This window comes from Chanodichthys erythropterus, chromosome 23 (genome assembly GCF_024489055.1).
Source record: "Chanodichthys erythropterus isolate Z2021 chromosome 23, ASM2448905v1, whole genome shotgun sequence".
Lineage (NCBI taxonomy): Eukaryota > Metazoa > Chordata > Actinopteri > Cypriniformes > Xenocyprididae > Chanodichthys > Chanodichthys erythropterus.
In genome coordinates this window covers 19421258-19444291 of record NC_090243.1, presented here as the reverse complement: position 1 = coordinate 19444291, position 23034 = coordinate 19421258, and the positions used below count along the sequence as shown (strand labels likewise).

General features: G+C 42.0%; 2 protein-coding genes across 3 annotated transcripts; one reads left to right on the top strand and one right to left on the bottom strand.

Moving 5' to 3' along the window:
* Positions 1 to 1433: 1433 nt before the first annotated feature.
* On the bottom strand, positions 1434 to 18899 carry dcun1d3 (defective in cullin neddylation 1 domain containing 3). 2 transcript variants are annotated; one of them, XM_067378121.1, is made up of 4 exons: positions 18761 to 18899; positions 16469 to 16540; positions 12824 to 13369; positions 1434 to 2659 (listed from the first exon to the last, which is right to left on the bottom strand). In XM_067378121.1, exons 3-4 carry the CDS (start codon positions 13252 to 13254, stop codon positions 2167 to 2169), a joined length of 924 nt encoding a protein of 307 aa, XP_067234222.1. In that variant the 5' UTR covers positions 13255 to 13369; positions 16469 to 16540; positions 18761 to 18899; the 3' UTR covers positions 1434 to 2166. The 2 variants fall into 2 exon arrangements, with proteins under 2 accessions (XP_067234222.1, XP_067234223.1); XM_067378122.1 differs by lacking the exon at positions 18761 to 18899 and having other exon boundaries at positions 16469 to 18745.
* Positions 18900 to 19217: 318 nt separating this feature from the next.
* Positions 19218 to 22957, top strand: lyrm1 (LYR motif containing 1). The gene is made up of 5 exons (XM_067378123.1): positions 19218 to 19351; positions 20678 to 20843; positions 20929 to 20989; positions 21106 to 21137; positions 22332 to 22957. The coding sequence occupies exons 1-5, from the start codon at positions 19218 to 19220 to the stop codon at positions 22443 to 22445; spliced, it is 507 nt and encodes a 168-aa protein (XP_067234224.1). The 3' UTR covers positions 22446 to 22957.
* Positions 22958 to 23034: the final 77 nt, after the last annotated feature.

The window sequence follows — 23034 nt, the reverse complement described above, 5'->3', positions numbered from 1 at the left end:
ATGATTTAATTACCAAATAAAATAATATTCCTGAAATAACTTGTTTGATTAGTGGAGAGTAAAAATGAAAAACACCTTTAATATTTCTTAACTGGATGAGTAAAGTTTGTAGACAAACTTTAAATTGTCTTGAAAAGCCTAGCCAGAAAGTTTGAAGAAGTTTTAAAAGCTTGAAATTGGAATGATTTCAGTTTGAAAGTTAAAAGTTTTAGTTTAGTAGTTTAGACAGACAGACAAATGGATAGATAGATAGATAGATAGATAGATAGATAGATAGATAGATAGATAGATAGATAGATAGATAGATAGATAGATAGATAGATAGATAGATAGATAGATAGATAGATAGAGGATACTCAAGGTGGTTGCTAGGGTACTCTGAGTGGTTGCAAGGGTTTTATATGGTTGCTAGGTTTTTGCTATGTGGTTGCTAAGGTGATTGGGGTGGTTGCTAGGGTGTTGATATGTGGTTGCTAAAGTATTTTGGATGGTTGCTGTGGTGTTGCTAGGGTGTTGCTATGCGGTTACTAGGGTACTCGGGTGGTTGCTAAGGTGTTGCTATGTGTTGCTAAGGTACGCGGGTGGTTGCTAAGGTGTTGCTATGCGATTGCTAAGGTACTCAGGGTGGTTGCTATGAAGTTGCTAGGGTAGTTTAGGTGGTTGCTAGGGTGTTCTGGGTGGTTGTTTTGTTGTTACTAGAATGTTCTGGGTGGTTGCTTATATATATATATATATATGTATATATATATTAATCTCCTATAAAATGGCTGAAGTGTTGAAATCACGTGACTTTGGTGCTCCGAGTCACTGATTCAATTCGTAAAGCTCCGAACTTCTGAAGCAGTGTTTTGAAATTGGCCCATAACTATATTGTTGAAAAGTCTTTTTTTTTTTTTTTTTGCCGCACAAAAAGTATTCTCGTCGCTTTATAATATTAATATTGAACGACTGAACTCACATGAACTGATTTAAATATGTTTTTAGTACCTTTATGGATCTTGATAGAGGAAATACATTTGCTGTGAATGCAGACCTCATCACTGAGCCATCGGATTTCATCAATATATCTTAATTTATGTTCTTACAGGTGTAGAATGACATGAGGGTGAGTAATAAATTACATTATTTTCATTTAACATTTTATTTAATAATATAATCTATAATATATTAATAATATTAATAATTTAATTAATAATATTATATAAAGATGGAAAAATAATAGGATTTCCATCTTCAAAAATAATTTCAGTTTAATATTTTACCCAATATATTAAGACATGCATTATAATGCACTGCATAGTATGAATAATGAAGTACACTGATGCTTTGATATGGTAACAGATCAAAAAGTGAATCTCTCTCACAAAACCGACACAATAAAATCCAAATCCAATGTTCAACACATTTTATTCATTATAAACTGTATCATTTATATAAAACCAGACACAAAAGACTGAAATGAAATCACTTTGAATTAAAAAAAACAACGTAAACTGTAAAATAAAAGAAAAAGCTCACAGCAGACATCCAACTGCAAATGAATCTCTATTTCCCCACACACACAAACACACACACACACACACACTGACCGTTGCGAATAGCAGAATGAATGAATGCATCAGAATGATAAGAACAAAACAAGAGCAGGGAAGCACATGAGAAATGAGGTTGAGGGCTTCAGTACATCCATCACCGCAGTCTGATGTTAAACATGATCAGTATTACCACCACACACACTCCTCGGTCAAAAGAAACCCAAATATAACCGTTAAACACAGCATTTATGCTGGCGTATGCATGTGTGGGTTTCTTTAGTGCATAAATATGTGTGTGTGTGTGTGTTTGTGTGCTCAAACTCGGTAGGCAGCTGACAGAATTCCCTTTTCTTTGGCGTGTAGGTGAATCCCAAAATATTCGCGAGAAGAAACCGCTCTGGATGAAATGTGAATGTTAAAACAAATTAAATGAACAATATCAATAACTTAAATAAAAGTGCTTAAAAAAACAATTCATTTGGAGCCCTTTCATCAAAACAAAAGTCAGAGAGCGCACTGGGATGCCCAATGCAATAAGACCAAAAAAATTCAGAACAATATCTAGAATCCGGATGGAGAGTGACGGGCTCAGAAACACCTCCGCACGCCAACATCCCAAAAGCGTCCGCCCTCAAGGTCCCGGCCACATCGACGCTGCCTCACAGTCCGCGGCGGGCTCCGTCTCCGCTCCGCCGTCCGCTCGTTCCCTTCGCCGTCTTTCCGTCTCCCACTCCACGAACGAGTCGAACAGGCTGGGCCAGGCCTCGTCCTCGCTGTAGTTGCTGAGGTCCTGCCCGATGCTCTGCGTGAAGTTCAGAAACATGTTCCAGGTGTCGCGCGAGATGCCGCGCACGCCGCACGGGTTCTCCGACAGGAAGTCCAGCCAGCGCTCCAGCACCGGAGGCGTGTCCAGCGTGAAGACGAGCCGCCACAGAGCGATGGCGATGGAGCGCTGCAGCGAGCGCTGACCCTGCTCGGCGTCCAGCCCGAACTGGAAGGTGAAACGGTACAGGTCTTTGAAACTCTCCTCTCCACGAGACTCCTCTAGCAGCACAGAGAACCGAGAGCAGATCCCTGGGATACTGTCGGCCTGGATCGCCTTACAGCCGTCCACGAACTCCCTCCTAAGACGGACACATAAAACACACTAGGACTGAGAATCATTCCTGAAGCAAAAAGGATGCACAAAATGTGTTTTGAATTTAGGGAAGAAGAGTACAATTTATGTTAGTATCATTGAGATCATATTTTGAATTAGCTTTTATTTTTGTATTTTCCACTTTCATTTTAGTTGAAGTTTTAGGAATTTTGTTGTGTTTTTGTTTTTTGTTTTTTTGTTGATATCGTTTTAGTACATCAAGTTAAAATAAATGAAAATGAGAAATGATGCCTTGGCAAGTAGATGAAATTATGGTTTAGTTTTAGTTAACTATAATAACCCTGATTCACAGAACTTATGGAAGCTTGAATAAAACAATTTAAAAGATGATTGCCACTTTTTTTCCCGTCAAAGTTGCAAGTTTACATCTCGTAGATTTAATCTTGTAACTGCGAGTAATAAAGTCAGAATTGCAGGATATAAACTGCTAACCGTTTTTATCTCGCAATTCTGACTTTTCCCCCCTCGCAATTCTGACTTTCCCCCCCCCTCGCAATTCTGACTCCCCCCCCCCCCCCTCGCAATTCTGACTCCCCCCCCTCGCAATTCTGACTTTTCCCCCCCTCGCAATTCTGACTCCCCCCCCTCGCAATTCTGACTTCCCCCCCCCCTCGCAATTCTGACTTTCCCCCCCTCGCAATTCTGACTTCCCCCCCCCCTCTCTATTCTGACTTTCCCCCCCTCGCAATTCTGACTTTCCCCCCCTCGCAATTCTGACTTTTCCCCCCTCGCAATTCTGACTTTTCCCCCCTCGCAATTCTGACTTTCCCCCCTCGCAATTCTGACCCCCCCCCCCTCGCAATTCTGACTCCCCCCTCGCAATTCTGACTTTTCCCCCCTCGCAATTCTGACTCCCCCCTCGCAATTCTGACTTTCCCCCCCCTCGAAATTCTGAATTCCCCCCCACCTCGCAATTCTGACGTCCCCCCCCCCTCGCAATTCTGACTTTTTCCCCCTCGCAATTCTGACTTTTCCCCCCTCGCAATTCTGACTTCCCCCCCCCCTCGCAATTCTGACTTTTCCCCCCTCGCAATTCTGACTTTTCCCCCCTCGCAATTCTGACTCTTCCCCCCCTCGCAATTCTGACTTCCCCCCCCTCGCAATTCTGACTTTCCCCCCTCGCAATTCTGACTTTCCCCCCTCGCAATTCTGACTTTTCCCCCCTCGCAATTCTGACTTTTCCCCCCTCGCAATTCTGACTTTCCCCCCTCGCAATTCTGACTTTCCCCCCTCGCAATTCTGACTTTCCCCCCTCGCAATTCTGACTTTTCCCCCCTCGCAATTCTGACTTTCCCCCCTCGCAATTCTGACTTTCCCCCCTCGCAATTCTGACTTTCCCCCCTCGCAATTCTGACTTTTCCCCCCTCGCATTTCTGACTTTCCCCCCTCGCAATTCTGACTTTTCCCCCCTCGCAATTCTGACTTTTCCCCCCTCGCAATTCTGACTTTACCCCCCTCGCACTTCTGACTCTTTACCCCCTCGCAATTCTGACTTTTCCCCCCACGCAATTCTGACTCTTTCCCCCCTCGCAATTCTGAATTTTTTCCCCCTCGCAATTCTGACTTCCCCCCCCTCGCAATTCTGACTTTTCCCCCCCTCCCAATTCTGAATTTTCCCCCCCACGCCATTGTTTGTACGCCCCCCCCCTCGCAATTCTGACTTGCCCCCCCCCGCAATTCTGACTTCCCCCCCCCCTCGCAATTCTGACTCCCCCCCCCCCCCTCGCAATTCTGACTTTTCCCCCCCTCGCAATTCTGACTTTTCCCCCCCTCGCAATTCTGACTTTTCCCCCCCTCGCAATTCTGACTTTTCCCCCCTCGCAATTCTGACTTTCCCCCCTCGCAATTCTGACTTCCCCCCCCCCTCGCAATTCTGACTCCCCCCCCCCTCGCAATTCTGACTTTCCCCCCTCGCAATTCTGACTTTCCCCCCCTCGCAATTCTGACTTTCCCCCCCCTCGCTATTCTGACTCCCCCCCCCCTCGCTATTCTGACTTTCCCCCCCTGGCAATTCTGACTTTCCCCCCTCGCAATTCTGACTTTCCCCCCTCGCAATTCTGACTTCCCCCCCCCCCCTCGCAATTCTGACTTTTCCCCCCCTCGCAATTCTGACTTTTCCCCCCTCGCACCCTGACTTCCCCCCCCTCGCAATTCTGACTTTCCCCCCTCGCAATTCTGACTTCCCCCCCCCTCGCAATTCTGACTCCCCCCCCCCTCGCAATTCTGACTTTTCCCCCCTCGCAATTCTGACTTTTCCCCCCCCGCAATTCTGACTTTTCCCCCCTCGCAATTCTGACTTTCCCCCCTCGAAATTCTGACTTTCCCCCCCCCCTCGCAATCGTGACTTTCCCCCCCCGCAATTCTGACTTTCCCCCCGTCGCAATTCTGACTTTTCCCCCCTCGCAATTCTGACTTTTCCCCCCCTCGCAATTCTGACTTTCCCCCCTCGCAATTCTGACTTTCCCCCCTCGCAATTCTGACTTTTCCCCCCTCGCAATTCTGACTTTCCCCCCTCGCAATTCTGACTTTTCCCCCCTCGCAATTCTGACTTCCCCCCCTCGCAATTCTGACTCCCCCCCCCCTCGCAATTCTGACTTTCCCCCCCTCGAAATTCTGACTTTTCCCCCCTCGCAATTCTGACTTTTCCCCCCTCGCAATTCTGACTTTTCCCCCCTCGCAATTCTGACTTTCCCCCCCTCGCAATTCTGACTTTCCCCCCTCGCAATTCTGACTTTCCCCCCTCGCAATTCTGACTTTCCCCCCTCGCAATTCTGACTTTTCCCCCCTCGCAATTCTGACTCTTTTCCCCCCTCGCAATTCTGACTTTTCCCCCTCGCAATTCTGACTTTCCCCCCTCGCAATTCTGACTTTCCCCCCCCCTCGCAATTCTGACTTTCCCCCCTCGCAATTCTGACTTTCCCCCCTCGCAATTCTGACTTTTCCCCCCTCGCAATTCTGACTTTTCCCCCCCTCGCAATTCTGACTTTCCCCCCTCGCAATTCTGACTTTTCCCCCTCGCAATTCTGACTTTTCCCCCCACGCAATTCTGACTTTCCCCCCTCGCAATTCTGACTTTCCCCCCTCGCAATTCTGACTTTTCCCCCCTCGCAATTCTGACTTTCCCCCCTCGCAATTCTGACTTTTCCCCCCTCGCAATTCTGACTTTTCCCCCTCGCAATTCTGACTTTTCCCCCCCTCGCAATTCTGACTTTCCCCCTCGCAATTCTGACTTCCCCCTCGCAATTCTGACTTCCCCCCCCCTCGCAATTCTGACTCCCCCCCCTCGCATTTCTGCCTTTTCCCCCCTCGCAATTCTGACTTTTCCCCCCCTCGCAATTCTGACTTTTCCCCCCCTCGCAATTCTGACTTTCCCCCCCTCGCAATTCTGACTTTCCCCCCCTCGCAATTCTGACTTTTCCCCCCCTCGCAATTCTGACTTTCCCCCCCTCGCAATTCTGACTTTTCCCCCTCGCAATTCTGACTCTTTTCCCCCTCGCAATTCTGACTTTCCCCCCCTCGCAATTATTTCTTTCCCCCCCCTCGCAATTCTGACTTTCCCCCCCCCCTCGCAATTCTGACTTTCCCCCCCCCCTCGCAATTCTGACTTTCCCCCCCCCCTCGCAATTCTGACTTTCCCCCCTCGCAATTCTGACTTTCCCCCCTCGCAATTCTGACTTTTCCCCCTCGCAATTCTGACTTTTCCCCCCTCGCAATTCTGACTTTCCCCCCTCGCAATTCTGACTTTCCCCCCTCGCAATTCTGACTTTTCCCCCCTCGCAATTCTGACTTTTCCCCCCTCGCAATTCTGACTTTTCCCCCCTCGCAATTCTGACTCTTTCCCCCCCTCGCAATTCTGACATTTCCCCCCCTCGCAATTCTGACTTTTCCCCCCTCGCAATTCTGACTCTTTTCCCCCTCGCAATTCTGACTTTTCCCCCCCTCGCAATTCTGACTTTTCCCCCCCTCGCAATTCTGACTTTTCCCCCCTCGCAATTCTGACTTTTCCCCCCCTCGCAATTCTGACTCTTTCCCCCCTCGCAATTCTGACTCTTTTCCCCCTCGCAATTCTGACTCTTTTCCCCCTCGCAATTCTGACTCTTTCCCCCCTCGCAATTCTGACTCTTTCCCCCCTCGCAATTCTGACTCTTTTCCCCCTCGCAATTCTGACTTCCCCCCCCCCGCAATTCTGACTTTTCCCCCTCGCAATTCTGACTCCCCCCCCCTCGCAATTCTGACTTTCCCCCTCGCAATTCTGACTTTTCCCCCCCCGCAATTCTGACTTTTCCCCCTCGCAATTCTGACTCCCCCCCCCTCGCAATTCTGACTTTTCCCCCCTCGCAATTCTGACTCCCCCCCCCCCCCTCGCAATTCTGACTCTTTTCCCCCCCGCATTTCTGACTTCCCCCCCCGCAATTCTGACTTTTCCCCCCTCGCAATTCTGACTCCCCCCCCCTCGCAATTCTGACTTTCCCCCCTCGCAATTCTGACTCCCCCCCCTCGCAATTCTGACTTTCCCCCCTCGCAATTCTGACTTTTCCCCCCTCGCAATTGTGACTTTTCCCCCCTCGCAATTCTGACTTTCCCCCCCTCGCAATTCTGACTTTCCCCCCCTCGCAATTCTGACTTTTCCCCCCCTCGCAATTCTGACTTTCCCCCCTCGCAATTCTGACTTTCCCCCCTCGCAATTCTGACTTTCCCCCCTCGCAATTCTGACTTTTCCCCCCCTCGCAATTCTGACTTTCCCCCCACGCAATTCGGACTTTTCCCCCCCTCGCAATTCTGACTTTTCCCCCCCTCGCAATTCTGACTTTTCCCCCTCGCAATTCTGACTCTTACCCCCCTCGCATTTCTGACTTTTCCCCCCTCGCAATTCTGACTCTTTCCCCCTCGCAATTCTGACTTTTTTCCCCCCTCGCAATTCTGACTTCCCCCCCCCTCGCAATTCTGACTTTTCCCCCCTCCCAATTCTGACTTTCCCCCCCTCGCAATTCTGACTTCCCCCCCCCCCCTCGCATTTATGACTTTTCCCCCCCTCGCAATTCTGACTTTTCCCCCCCTCGCAATTCTGACTTCCCCCCCCCCTCGCAATTCTGACTTTCCCCCCCTCGCAATTCTGACTTTCCCCCCACGCAATTCTGTCTCCCCCCCCCCCCCCTCGCAATTCTGACTTTTCCCCCCCTCGCAATTCTGACTTTTCCCCCCTCGCAATTCTGACTTTTCCCCCCTCGCAATTCTGACTTTTCCCCCCTCGCAATTCTGACTTTTCCCCCCTCGCAATTCTGACTTTCCCCCCTGGGAATTCTGACTTTCCCCCCCCCTCGCAATTCTTACTCCCCCCCCCCCCCTCGCAATTCTGACTTTTCCCCCCCTCGCAATTCTGACTCCCCCCCCTCGCAATTCTGACTTCCCCCCCCCTCGCAATTCTGACTTTTCCCCCCTCGCAATTCTGACTTTTCCCCCCTCGCAATTCTGACTTCCCCCCCCCTCGCAATTCTGACTTTCCCCCCTCGCAATTCTGACTTCCCCCCCCCTCGCAATTCTGACTCCCCCCCCCTCGCAATTCTGACTTTTCCCCCCTCGCAATTCTGACTTTTCCCCCCTCGCAATTCTGACTTTTCCCCCCCTCGCAATTCTGACTTTCCCCCCTCGCAATTCTGACTTTCCCCCCCCCCTCGCAATTCTGACTTTCCCCCCTCGCAATTCTGACTTTCCCCCTCGCAATTCTGACTTTTCCCCCCTCGCAATTCTGACTTTCCCCCCTCGCAATTCTGACTTTCCCCCCTCGCAATTCTGACTTTCCCCCCCTCGCAATTCTGACTTTCCCCCCTCGCAATTCTGACTTTTCCCCCCCTCGAAATTCTGACTTTCCCCCCTCGCAATTCTGACTTTTCCCCCTTCGCAATTCTTACTTCCCCCCCCCTCGCAATTCTGACTCCCCCCCCCCCCTCGCAATTCTGACTTTTCCCCCCTCGCAATTCTGACTTTTCCCCCCCTCGCAATTCTGACTTTTCCCCCCTCGCAATTCTGACTTTTCCCCCCCTCGCAATTCTGACTTTCCCCCCCTCGCAATTCTGACTTTCCCCCCCTCGCAATTCTGACTTTTCCCCCCTCGCAATTCTGACTTTTCCCCCCTCGCAATTCTGACTTTTCCCCCCCTCGCAATTCTGACTCTTTTCCCCCCTCGCAATTCTGACTTTTCCCCCCCTCGCAATTCTGACTTTCCCCCCCCTCGCAATTCTGACTTTCCCCCCCCCCTCGCAATTCTGACTTTCCCCCTCGCAATTCTGACTTTCCCCCCTCGCAATTCTGACTTTTCCCCCTCGCAATTCTGACTTTTCCCCCCTCGCAATTCTGACTTTCCCCCTCGCAATTCTGACTTTTCCCCCCTCGCAATTCTGACTTTTCCCCCCTCGCAATTCTGACTTTCCCCCCTCGCAATTCTGACTTTCCCCCTCGCAATTCTGACTTTTCCCCCCTCGCAATTCTGACTTTCCCCCCTCGCAATTCTGACTTTCCCCCCTCGCAATTCTGACTTTTCCCCCCTCGCAATTCTGACTTTCCCCCCTCGCAATTCTGACTTTTCCCCCCTCGCAATTCTGACTTTTCCCCCCTCGCAATTCTGACTCCCCCCCCCCCCTCGCAATTCTGACTTTTCCCCCCTCGCAATTCTGACTTTTCCCCCCTCGCAATTCTGACTTTTCCCCCCCTCGCAATTCTGACTTTCCCCCCCCTCGCAATTCTGACTTTCCCCCCTCGCAATTCTGACTTTTCCCCCTCGCAATTCTGACTTTTCCCCCCTCGCAATTCTGACTCTTTACCCCCCTCGCAATTCTGACTTTTCCCCCCTCGCAATTCTGACTTTCCCCCCTCGCAATTCTGACTTTCCCCCCCCCTCGAAATTCTGACTTCCCCCCCCCCTCGCAATTCTGACTTTCCCCCCCTCGCAATTCTGACTTTCCCCCCCTCGCAATTCTGACTTTTCCCCCCTCGCAATTCTGACTTTTCCCCCCCCTCGCAATTCTGACTTTCCCCCCTCGCAATTCTGACTTTCCCCCCTCGCAATTCTGACTTTTCCCCCCTCGCAATTCTGACTTTTCCCCCTCGCAATTCTGACTTTTCCCCCCTCGCAATTCTGACTCTTTTCCCCCCTCGCAATTCTGACTTTTCCCCCCTCGCAATTCTGACTTTTCCCCCTCGCAATTCTGACTTTTCCCCCCCTCGCAATTCTGACTTTTCCCCCTCGCAATTCTGACTTTTCCCCCTCGCAATTCTGACTTTTCCCCCCTCGCAATTCTGACTCTTTCCCCCTCGCAATTCTGACTCTTTTCCCCCTCGCAATTCTGACTCTTTTCCCCCTCGCAATTCTGACTCTTTCCCCCTCGCAATTCTGACTTTTTCCCCCCTCGCAATTCTGACTCTTTTCCCCCTCGCAATTCTGACTTCCCCCCCCCCCGCAATTCTGACTTTTCCCCCTCGCAATTCTGACTCCCCCCCCTCGCAATTCTGACTTTCCCCCCCCTCGCAATTCTGACTTTTCCCCCCCGCAATTCTGACTTTTCCCCCCTCGCCATTCTGACTCCCCCCCCCCCTCGCAATTCTGACTCCCCCCCCCCTCGCACTTCTGACTTTTCCCCCCTCGCAATTCTGACTCCCCCCCCCCTCGCAATTCTGACACTTTTCCCCCGCGCAATTCTGACTTCCCCCCCCCCCCCCGCAATTCTGACTTTTCCCCCCGCGCAATTCTGACTCCCCCCCCCCCTCGCAATTCTGACTCCCCCCCCCCTCGCAATTCTGACTCCCCCCCCTCGCAATTCGGACTTTTTCTTCATAATTCTGACTTCTTTCCTCGTAATTCAGACTTTTTCCCTTGAATTCTGACATTTCCACTCACTCACAATTCTTACTTTTTTCTTGCAATTGTGACTTTTTCCTCATCTGACTTTCCTCTTGCAATTCTGACTTTTCCTCGCAATTCTGACTTTTTTTTGCAATTCTGACTTTTTTCTTGCAATTCCGAGTTTATATCTCGCAATTCTGAGAAAAGTCAGAGATAAAAAGGTCGCAATTACCTTTTTTATTATTTATTCAGTGGTGGAAACAAGCTTCCATATAGAACTGCTATAGGTGTAGTTTTTTTATAGGTGCAGCTCACCAAGGATTTGATCAAAAATACAGTAAAAAATGTGAATTATTATTACAATTTAAAATAACGGTTTATGTGAATATATTGTAAAATGTAATTTATTCATGTGATCAAAGCTGTATTTTCAGCATCATTACTCCAGTCTTCAGTGTCACATGATCCTTCAGAAATCATTCTAATATGATGATTTGCTGCTCAAGAAACACTTCTGATTATTATCAATGTTGAAAACAGATGTGCTGTGACATTCATTTCATGATTTATTTGAGGAACAGAAAGTTCAAGAGAGGCATTTATTTGAAATAGAAATCTAAATGGATTTACTGTCACTTTTTCTTAAAGACCTCAAAATTTTAAATAGTAGCGTATATACATTGTTTTTAATTAATTTTATTATATTTAGGACATTTATTTTATAAACCATAGTGAAAGAAACCTTTGCTTTCCTATTATTACTCAATTTTAACTCAAACTCTTCAAAATGGAGCCAAACATCAATATATAATGAACAGAATCTCATAACAATAACCCACGATATCCCACAAGTCCTAGATAATGTCAGCTGAAACAGAAAGTTGTTTCAGAGGTGGAGCATGTTATTATAATTTGATGCAAACACAATTTCTTTACAATAACATGCACTGATTTATCCACAATAAGAGCAGAAACAAAAAATAAATTCAGTTAACAGGGTCAGTTTTGATTTCTATATTGACTTCAGACACATTTGAACCACATAAATGTGCATTAAAGACAAACAAACTGAAGGAGCGAAAGATTGTATGTCCAAGTGAAATGAATTATAAAAAAAGAAGAAAACATAGGAGGCAGAATCACGGACTTGTGCATCAATATGCAAGCAGGCAGTCTGTTGTAAGAATGAGGTGGTTTAAACGGACAAAACGATTGCAGAAATCCAGGATATGCAAACAGATTGAAGTTTATGAGGTCAAAATTTTAAGAAAATGAAACACGCATGGATGAATTGTTCACAATAAGATTTATAACATGCATTTACAAAATATATTTTCATTTCATGCTAATTAAAACAAAGACCTTGACAAACACAGGCAGCAAATGGCATCATTGCAACACTGACGAGATGAAGCAATTTTTGCAAGTTTGTGTCTGTTTCTGGAGGAACTGAAGTGACTAATGATCTCTCACCCCAGTGTCATGTCTGTGGCTTCAAATACCACTCCTATTCAACAATAAAACTGTGAAAACATCTCTTTTTATTGCTTTGTTTTCTTCAACTCAACTTCACATTTTCCATCTTTTGCATCAGACCCTTATAATACCCATAATGCTGTGCTGTAGAACTCTGTGGCTATTCAGAATGCAATCCTATCATTCTGCTTCTACCATATCTTACAAATGTGTAATTTGAAGAAGCATCCAGTTCCCATGACTAAAATAATTACAATGATTCAATTTGGACTGTTAAACAATGAAAGAACTGTTACAAATGGTGATTTATGTCTTTCGTTGCACATTAAACTGAAGCTGTGCATTGCATTTTGGTATATGGTAATCAATTACACAGCATAAATACTGAATGATACCCACATAAAAAAGCACACACAAAAACAAATGTGCTTCAACTACCATACTGGATGGATTTTCTTGTGGAGCAATGCACTCTGGAATTGGCTTCTCAAAGCAAAGTTTGCATTAAATTGATCAAACGTGACAGTAAAGACATATAATGTTACAAAAGTGTATTATAGTTTCCAGAAAAATATCAGAAATGTTCCTTGAGCATCAAATCATAGCATCTTGAGCATCATATTAGAATGATTTCTGAAGGATCATGTGACACTGAAGACTGGAGTAATGATGCTGAAAATTCAGCTTTCATCACAGGAATGAATTACATTTTAAAAGGTATTCAAATAGAAAAACAGCTATTTTTAATTGCAATAATATTTCAAATATATGCATTAAAAAAATGTAAAAAAAACCTCCTCCACACTTCAAACTCACCTTGTAAACTTGCACATGGTAGCAGCCTGGAACTTCCACGCCAACACCAGAACTTTGAACTCGGCCGGATCGACGCACAGATCGTTGCAGAAGCGCTCCATACCCTCCTCCAGGATTGCATCCTCATGCTCGTCCTTATAACACAAGAACATCTCGTCGATCCGAGCGAGCGACACTCCTTCCCCTTCCTGCAAGGGCTGTTCCCGCCGCAAGTCCCCTGCCGAGATGGCCGGAGCCGTGCTGCCCTCCACGGTGACCTCGGACACTTTGGTGCCGTTGAATATGACGTCGGCAGAGGACTTGGCCACTTCATCCTTGTTCGCGCCACCGGTGCTGCCGCCTTTCTTACCGTGAGATTTCCCAGCATCCTTATCGCTTTTACTGCCCAGAGAGGACGTGGGGTTTTTACATTTAGTCACACACTGACCCATGTCGCTCTCGTTCTCTTATTCGTCTCCCTCGTCCTGTTTCAGAGGTCTTCCTTCAGGTCCAGACGGCCCCTGCTAGACGCCGCTGCTCTGACTGATGGACAGCAGTCACCATGCCCTGAGGATTCAAATCAAAGATTCGTCATGGAGAATCAAACGAGTCATAATTGGAGAGTCACTTTAAAGCATCACTGAGATATTAAATGGCTCGTTTTCTGTCTGCTTCTGCTTATATTTGGATTTTCGTGAAAATATTTTTTATCGCTTGTCAAATTTGCCCCTATTTGGGTGTGAGCAAAAACACGCCATTTTTGTGTTTGTCCCTTTAAATGTAAATGAGCTGCTGCCCCCCGCCCCCTTTCCAGAAGAGGGCGGAGCTTTAACAGCTCAACAACAACAAAGCTGGAGAATCTCACGCAGCCAAAATGAGGATTGTCAGTAACGGTGTTCAGCCTTACATTGTTCAAACCGGAGTCGACACTGATGGAGAGACTCAGGAAGAAGTTACAACTTTTAGACGTTTCTGAATGATTAGTGGATAAATTTATGTTGATTCAACTCATCCACTAGCAAGTGCCGTCATGTTCATCTTTTGTGTTGAATTGACCCTCGTTTGTGAAGCAGTCCGGCGTAAAATGACGGCATGACAACAACACTCTACTACAACAACTCTTCCTCTTCTCTAAAGCAGCCCAACATGGCCCCGCCCCCTTTATTGTGTGTTCTCGGGGGCGGGGTTTATGTAAATTTTGGGGTTCGTGATATCACCACCCCAGGAAGAAGCTCGTTGTAGCCCCAACCAGCCGTTTGTTGTAGTCTTAAAAAAGCTGCAAAAGAAAATGAACTTTGAGCATCGTAACTTTGCAGATGTTGTTTATGCTCAAACAGCAACATTACACACTAACTAAAGTTAAAAATTAAATCATAATCAACCACCTCTTTAATATTTTATGTACCACATGATCGTACCATTGTTTACTAACTGTAGGGCATGGGTATTTATAGAATTCTTTTTTTTTTTGTTCTTCTCTTCTTCTTCTTCCCATCAACCTGCCAGGGCCTGTAGATGAAAATTAGCCTGGTACATTTACACGATGTCAGTTAACGTGCATTGTTTCTTTTAAAATAAAAACAAGCATAAAGCAGCACTGAAATATTAAGTATAGAGTCAATTATGATTTCATGCTCACTTGTAATGTAATATAAATTCAAATCCAGCTGCTCTTTCTGAGTGTAAATGTCAAAGAAAGAAAGACTGTTGCGCAGGGTCTCACAAGCCTTTTCATCCCACTTCCAAAGAACAATGACTATCAGATGAGTCTGTATTGCACGTACACTGTTCCTCTTTCCAAGTCCATAAATACAAAGTTCCCTAGATGAACCTGAGCTTCACTTCCTTCCACACATCTCGCTGCGGTCAACACTCCCTGGACTGCTTTCTTAACTTGTGAATTTTCTTTTTAATTGGAACGGCAAACCTGAAGAACCGAATACTGAATCATCATGTGTGCAGAATTCTCGTTTCCTCTGAACAATGAAAGCCAGTTAAACAACGTGTGCTCAATTGCAACCTGCCAGTGAATCAGAGTATGAGCAGGACATTAACCAACCAGTGTGGTGAGATCCATTCATTGTGGCTGTCGAACTAGTAATCAGTGTGTGACAGAACGCAGAGAGCTTTAATTGGGCGAGTCCTCCTGCATTCTGATTGGCACATGCAGAGATCCTAAACGCGTCCACTATGACACCAGCAAACACCTGAAAACTGTGTTACTAGGCCGGGACGAGTTACACAGACCAGGCTAAACGTCGAGGGATCCGCTCTGAAGTTCTTAGAAGAACATTTAATAATGAGCCGTTTGTGCTGTTTGCAAGAGCTCTTCAATGTCTTTGGAGGAATGAGAACAATGTGTGTTCATAATTCATCATGTGGGATCCTTTGTTTCTGGGCTTGGTTTATGTTTTTAATATTACATAAAAATGCAGGGCGTCTCTCTTCTGATTTATTTTTCTCATGCAGTGAGACAGTTTGCCTACGGGCACAATTGTGTTATGTTTTTGAAATTTATAAATAAAAAAAAAAAACTCATTTAAAGTTAACAATAAACTTTACAATGTGTCAAATATGAATTAGTGCCTTCATTTATCCATGTGAGAAATACAATATTTAAGGCCCATGATGATGTACTATTTTGTTGATTTATAACCTCTGCTTAGCAACATTCTTCAGCTGTGATAATATATTGTAAATATATATGATATATACACACAACCACACACAGATATATATAGAGATAGATAGTAAAATATTTCATATTAATAATTTTAAGAGAATATTTTCTTCAAATCAACCATTAATTATAATTAATATTTATTTTAATATTATTATTTATTTTACACACACATATATACATATATATATATATATATATAAAATTTTGTATATTTAATATGAATGAGACAATATTTGAAAATGTTTAAATTAGAATACTTTTATCTATTTTACTTGATATTATAGCTCTATTTATTTATTTATAAATAAATAAAACATGTAGCGGTCTTGAGTGGTTGTTATTTAATATTATTTTGATAATAATATATTTGATATATTATATAATTAGAATATGATATATATATTATATATATATATATATATATATATATATATATATATATATATATATATATATATATATATATATATATATATACACACACACACACACACACATATGTATATAAATATATATTCACTGAAAAAAAAAAAAAAAAAAAAAAAAAAAAATATATATATATATATATATAATGAATAAAAATAAAGTAAATATTAAGATTTCAATAACAATTAATATATATGACAATATTTGAAAAATTATAAATTAGAATATTTTTATTTATTTTACTTGTTATTATAGCTACAGTATCGCAGCGCTCGAGTGGTTATTTAATAAAAATATTCAAAAATTATTTAAATCTTCAAACTGAAGTGTCCTCCATCCTTCTGCTTGTGGGTCTAGTGGTGACATGTACATTAACAGTTGGTCTCTATGAATGCTGTACCGACCAATCAGCATCCAGGAGCGTAACGATCTGCTTTATAATGAACGGTGAGGACTCTGGGATCAGGCTGCTTGTGCAGAACAGGCTCAGAGCGAGTACATCACCATGGATCAGGAACACACGTGTTGTGCTGTGCAGTAGTACGGGACACACTCACCCAAGTCCCTGAGGAGTGAACCGACGTGTCATCTGAGGAAAATCCATGGAGACGGCCGGAACATCCGCTAGCCTGAGCCGAAGAGCGGGAACAAACAGAGCAAAAGTGACAGAGCGATCAGAATATGATACTGCACACAGAAACACAGCATCTGAACCATCTACACAACACACCTCAATCCTCCGAGACACTTTCACACACCTGATCACAGGACTGGAAATGCTCTAACTAACTAACTAACTAACCCACAACACAATACCCATGAGGTAACCTAAATAAAACAGGGCAAATCGGAGCAGGGTTACATTAGAGGTGTTGGATTGCTGGTGTGACCAGTGCCACGATTAAATGACATACAACCTGAGAGAGGTCATCGTCATAGCAACATACACCTGATGGGATGTGGCCAGCACTTGGGGAAAAAGGTCAAAGGTCAAGGCCAGGAACAAATTCACATTTTCATATATTTTATAATCAACAAGAAACTACATTCGCAACCCAATTTACTTCCATTATGTGATGCATTTAGTAGTATAACAATATGTTCAATGTAGGGCGAGACTATACTGGATGGTGAATTGTAGTAAGATCGTAATTGACCCTTCGCAAAGACCCGCCCCCCTTAGTTACTGTTGCTTTGTCCAACAAGCCATGGCGCTGTCACGCCACACACAGTGAAAAATACATCGCAGAGCGAAGAGGATACTGACAACACGTCGACAGACAAGACAGAACCGGTTACTTATGATATTAAACAAAGATTTTTTAAAGAAATTCGAACAATAAAAAACGCTTTGTGGCTCTTTAATGTGTCATGACAGATCGCTGTAGCGCCTCAGCTCAAGCGGCTCGTGAATCGATCATCTCTTCCTACTAGTTCATTTATAGCATCAAATAAACATGAATGAACATCAGAAGGAATGTTGTTTAAAACGCGGAAAGACGTCAGTACACACCATTTTTCAAGTTCAAGTCCACCGAGGTTAATCTTCTAACTCTTGACTGCTTTGTCGGACAAAAATGGCGGATTCGGCATTATGATTGGTTAGATCGCCTGTCAATCAAACTCCCGGCAAAGGGTCAATTGGATATTTACTGGCGTACTTTAGAACACTGTATGTTTAGCATTTTTATGTACCAAAGTATTTACACGCTGCTCCAATGTACTCCATATACCAAAAACACACTAATAGTACAGAGGTTTTCAATCTTTTAGACGCCACAGACCCCCACACATTTAACATTTAAAAGCCATCTATATAGTTTCTTGAAGAAAAAGCAAATTCATACTGTGAAAAAAATAACATTATAAAATATTATTTGGAAAATATCTAGTTTCTATTAAGCTATATTATTATTCTACTCATAATACTGTAAGATTTATTTTTATTTACTCAATTTTTATTAATTTAAATCTCATTTTATTTATGTTTCTTTGTTTAATCTAAGTTTTAATATTTTAATTATTTTAATGTACTTTTACTTATTTAAATATTGTACCTATCAAATTCTTAATTATTTGAAAGTATTTTTGTATTTATTTATATAATTTTAATTCATATATATATTATTTTGATTATTTATTTAAAAATTAATACATTAAAAATTACATTTACTTTTTCTGGACCTCAGTCTGAAAGCCCTGCAGTACTTAATAAAGGTACTTATGAAAGAATATCATGGTTAAACCACTGTAAAACACAGTAAAACCATGATACTTCTTTGTTAGTGAAAATAACTCAGGTTTAATGATATTAAATGGTCCATTCCTCTCAAAATCTCAGTTATATATTATACAGACAGATGCTTAAACAGATTCTGTCTACCTAGACAGCAGTCAAGCATCTAAAACACACATACATAATTTTTGGGGCATCTATTAATATATTTTTAGTCATCATAAGCGATGTTTGATGCTGTCTAGGTTAGTAGCTCACTAGATTTGAGCCACAGCCAAGAGTCTCTATCAGAATAAATGTGAAACTTTTCCTTTAAAATGATGATTAACTGTCCATCTATACAGCAAATACACACATATCCTCTCTAAACAAGCTCTATAATTATACTAATAGCTCTGATTTATTCATATATGACTGTATGCGAGTAATAAACACTCGATATGACAGTTAAAGTCTTTTAAAGAGCTGATCTCATGTTAGCAGCTTAGCTGGTTAGCTTCAGGTAAGTGTGGTTCGTTTATACACACCAAACTTCATTTGAACTATATAATGTGTAGAATCTGAACAGAAACACAGCAGAGATCTGAACTGAAGGTGTTTTGTGTTGATTTACCTGAGGAAAGATGATGAAACGGGTCAGAATCAGCGCATCCCTGCTGTCATGCTAAAGCTAAAGCTAATCCCACCCTCCAGCCGAACCGGATCGGTTCTGAATATCTGTGAAAATGCAGAAAAAGGGCTTCTCTTTGTGTGCTTCTGATGCTCTTTGGGTCATTAGATGATCGTAGTTGACATTCCCCCCCGCATCACTTCCTACAGACTCGAACCTGAACCCGAACCGAACCTGCGCTGATCCGGACCGGCTCCGGTTAAACCACCACCTTTACCAGCTTTCACTCCTCTGGACCGGTGCTGGGGGGTCGGAGATGATCCTAATGGACTCGATACGGCCGCGCGGAACCAAAGAAACGCGAATCAGCCGCTGATTGATCGCAGTTTCTCTTTTTGTTTGGGTTCGAGGGAGTGTGCGTAAAAGCGACGCAGACTTAGCTTGCGCGAGCATCACAGATATGCGAGTGCGTAACATGGGAGCGTCCCGGACTAGTTTGAAACAAAACTTCGCGCAGTTCGAGACGTCATTCCTCGCAAACACGTGGACGGTGCGGAAGTGCGGAGATGTTCACATAAGCTGTATTGATCATAGGTAATATTTATTTCATCAGGAAGCGGAGATAATGAGCAGCTAGATTCTTAATGAATAAAGCGGAAGACTGTAACAATTATAATGTATGTCAAGGATGTTTCAAACCCTGCAGATCTCTGATTAACAGATATCCTGTTTACCTAACTGTACATAGAGGTCATGCTTCAGATTTGTGTTTGTGTAACATTTTTTGTGCGCGTTTTATTTTATTCTGAATAATAATGTTTATTTCAACATAATTATACAGCATGATAATGAACTATATATAAATATATATACATACACACATATATATAGAGAGAGAAAATATAAGGTATGTATGTATGTATATATATATATATAATTTTAAATTAGCATTAGAAATAACAATGAATGTATGCATACACACACACACACAATTGAATATAATATATATAGATATTATATACATATATATATACATATTCATCATTGTTATTTCTAATGCTAATTAACATTTAAATATATATATATATATATATATATATATATATATACACATACATATCATACCTTATATCTTCTCTATATATGTGTATATATATATATTTATATTAGTGCTGTCAAATGATAATGTGTATTGTGTATATTTATCATGTATATATACATACACACACATACATACGTATATAAATATAAATAATTGAATATAATTGATGCATAATTGTTGAAATAATCATTACTCACTGTTTGTGTGTATATATGTATATTCATTATTTCTAATGGTAATTAACATTTAAAATTATATATATATACACATACATACATATCATACCTTATATCTTCTCTCTATATATTAGTGCTGTGAAATGATAATCGCATCCAAAATAAGTTTGTTTACATAACCTGTATTGTGTATATTTATTATGTATATATACATACACACACACACATACATGTTGTATATACTTAAGAAATATTTACATTTATACAAACATTAATTTATATATATTTTATATTACATATTAAATGTTACATAAATACATAAATATACAAAGAACACACATTATGTAAACAAACTTTATATAGTTTATATATATATATATATATATATATATATATATATATATATATATATATATATATGTATGTAAATATATATATAACATAAATAAATACTTCTATTTTTCATTCTTTTCTAATTTCATATATTTTCCATTAAAATTATTAGATCAGATAAAAATATTAAGAGAAAGGGCAAACTGAATCCTTTGGGAATTGTAGAGCTATTTCAAAGGTGAAGTAATAATGTACTGTCATTATTATACAGTATAATGTCAAGTTCTTCTAACACGTATAGTATCACAGTTCACAGGTGGTCCGGATGTCTCGTTCAGAAGTGCTGTCTCTCTACAGGAGGGTCCTGCGCATTGCACGCAGTTGGAAGGCTCAGTCTGCTCTTCCACAGGACACTGACACCGAGCGGAAATATATCGCTCAGGAGGCCCGAACCCTCTTCAAACAGAACCAGCAGGTGTGGACTGACCTCACATCACCTGAGGACCTGTTAGACATCTCGTATCTATAGCATGTTTTCTGATATCTGCTCCCTGTCATAGATAACAGATCCAGAATCAATCCAGAGATGCATTGAAGAGTGTGAAGCTCGGATAGAGATCGGTCTGTATATTATATCAAATGCTTCATTTATGAGCCGAGAAATAAATAATGGCATTTTACAGACATTTTCGGGTGTTATCAAATAACAGGTGATTTTATTTTGTTTTTCATGGCAGGACTGCATTATAGGAACCCCTATCCCAGACCAGTAAGTATTTCCACATAAGAGCTAATAATAAAAATATTGCTATATTTGTGAATAGAAGTGATCTCATGAAGAAATATCTTTATATATACCCACATTTTCCTCACTTTAGTTTAATGCAAAGAAAACACCTAAATATCATTAGTGTAATACAATAATGAAAATATATATATTATATATAAATATAAAATATATCATATATATTAATTGCACTGTACAAGTGTACATATTAATGTATAATATTTTTTATGCAAAGATTTATTGATCCTAAAAAGGTTTTGTTGTATTTCTTTTTCATTTGGGGGGGAAATATGAATTTGTCATGTTCTCGGTAGTTTAGAAAGATTTAGGTTTGTACTTATAACAACTATTTATGATTTTAAAAAAAGTTACATTACAAGTGTGTTACAGTTACATGTGACATTAATTTCTTAATTTAAGTCAGGAGTGCAAAATCAATCGGTACTTACTGTTATTTCAAATAGAATAGGGCATTTAGTCCAAAAGTGTGCGCATTTGGAGAAATATTTACTTCATATTTCTTTAGGTTTTAGTTTAGTTCACTTTCAAATGAAAATAGCCCGAGCTTTACTCACCCTCAAGCCATCCTAGGTGTGCATGACACATAACCTGATTTTGCTGAGTTCAACATGTTCCTGGGTCAACTTTTTTGTTGATCCTGGAACAACATTCAAATCAACCAATCAGATTTGAGGGACAAGTTTACAGATTATGTCAAGTTTAGGCTTAAAATCATGAATTGGTGCTTCTACATCAGTGTTATTCATCTATCATTTCCCTCTGATTTTTGGGATAACTTATGGGTAGGGTTAGGTTTAGGGGTAGAAATAGGGTTAAGACTAAATTTTCAGACTGGAATGCATCTGAGCTTTATAATGAACTGGGGTCACGAGTATGAGCTGAAGAAAGTGTTAATAAAATCCTTCTGAAGAGAAGCGATGCCTCACTCACTGCCATTATAAAGCTTGGAAACATCAGGATGTTTATTAATATTTCTCAGTGTTCATCTGAAAGGAGAATGTCATATACTCCTAAGATGGCTTGAGGGTGAGTAAAGCTTGGGCTAATTTTCATTTGAAATTGATCCTTTAAATTTGGAGTGAGATACGACTTTGAAATGTTTCATGGCAGTTTTTGTGAGATTTACACACTAATATGTCAAATCTTTTCTCTCAGACGTATCTTCCACCGATGGGTCTCGCCACTCAGAAAGGTAGAAAGCTGAGAGCTCAGCAGAGACTGAGGAAACAAGCCAAACCTGTGTACCTACAGTCACATGACGATACCTGACACTAACAGACTTCACTGTAATGATCTTAAACTGTGTAGGATATTGTGTTGAAAAGCATCAGGGAACATTATAAAGTTTGCTGGTTCATGTTGTTTATAGCTTAAAACAGATCATAGTGCCAGTGTAAAGCATGATGAATGTTAACGTGAGCTGTTTTGATTTATGTTAAAAGGTGTATTTATTTTGTTGCATTTCTATTTATTTCTCATCATTCATTAAACTTTATAGTTTACATTAGAAATGATTTCTGCACAGAAGTTATGTTAAAGTCACCTTGAAACTGAAGTCTTTTCCCTGTTGTGAGGTATATCTGAGTGAAATGGCTTCTCCAACAAGAACAAATGTAGGCTTGATTTTGTCTGTGAGGAATTGATTGGATGGTTGTGGTTTGCTGTTGGTGAATCTCGTGAGTGACAGGTTGCCCCGCCCTCATCATCAGAGAAATCGCTTCAAGAGGGAGAGGAAGTTATTTTGGTTCAAGATTACGAGACATGTGAATTAAAAATAATAATGTGCACAGATTAATTCATTTATAATAAATACTTCAATATTCCATAAAAACAAGATTTGTCCATTTTGTTTACATGC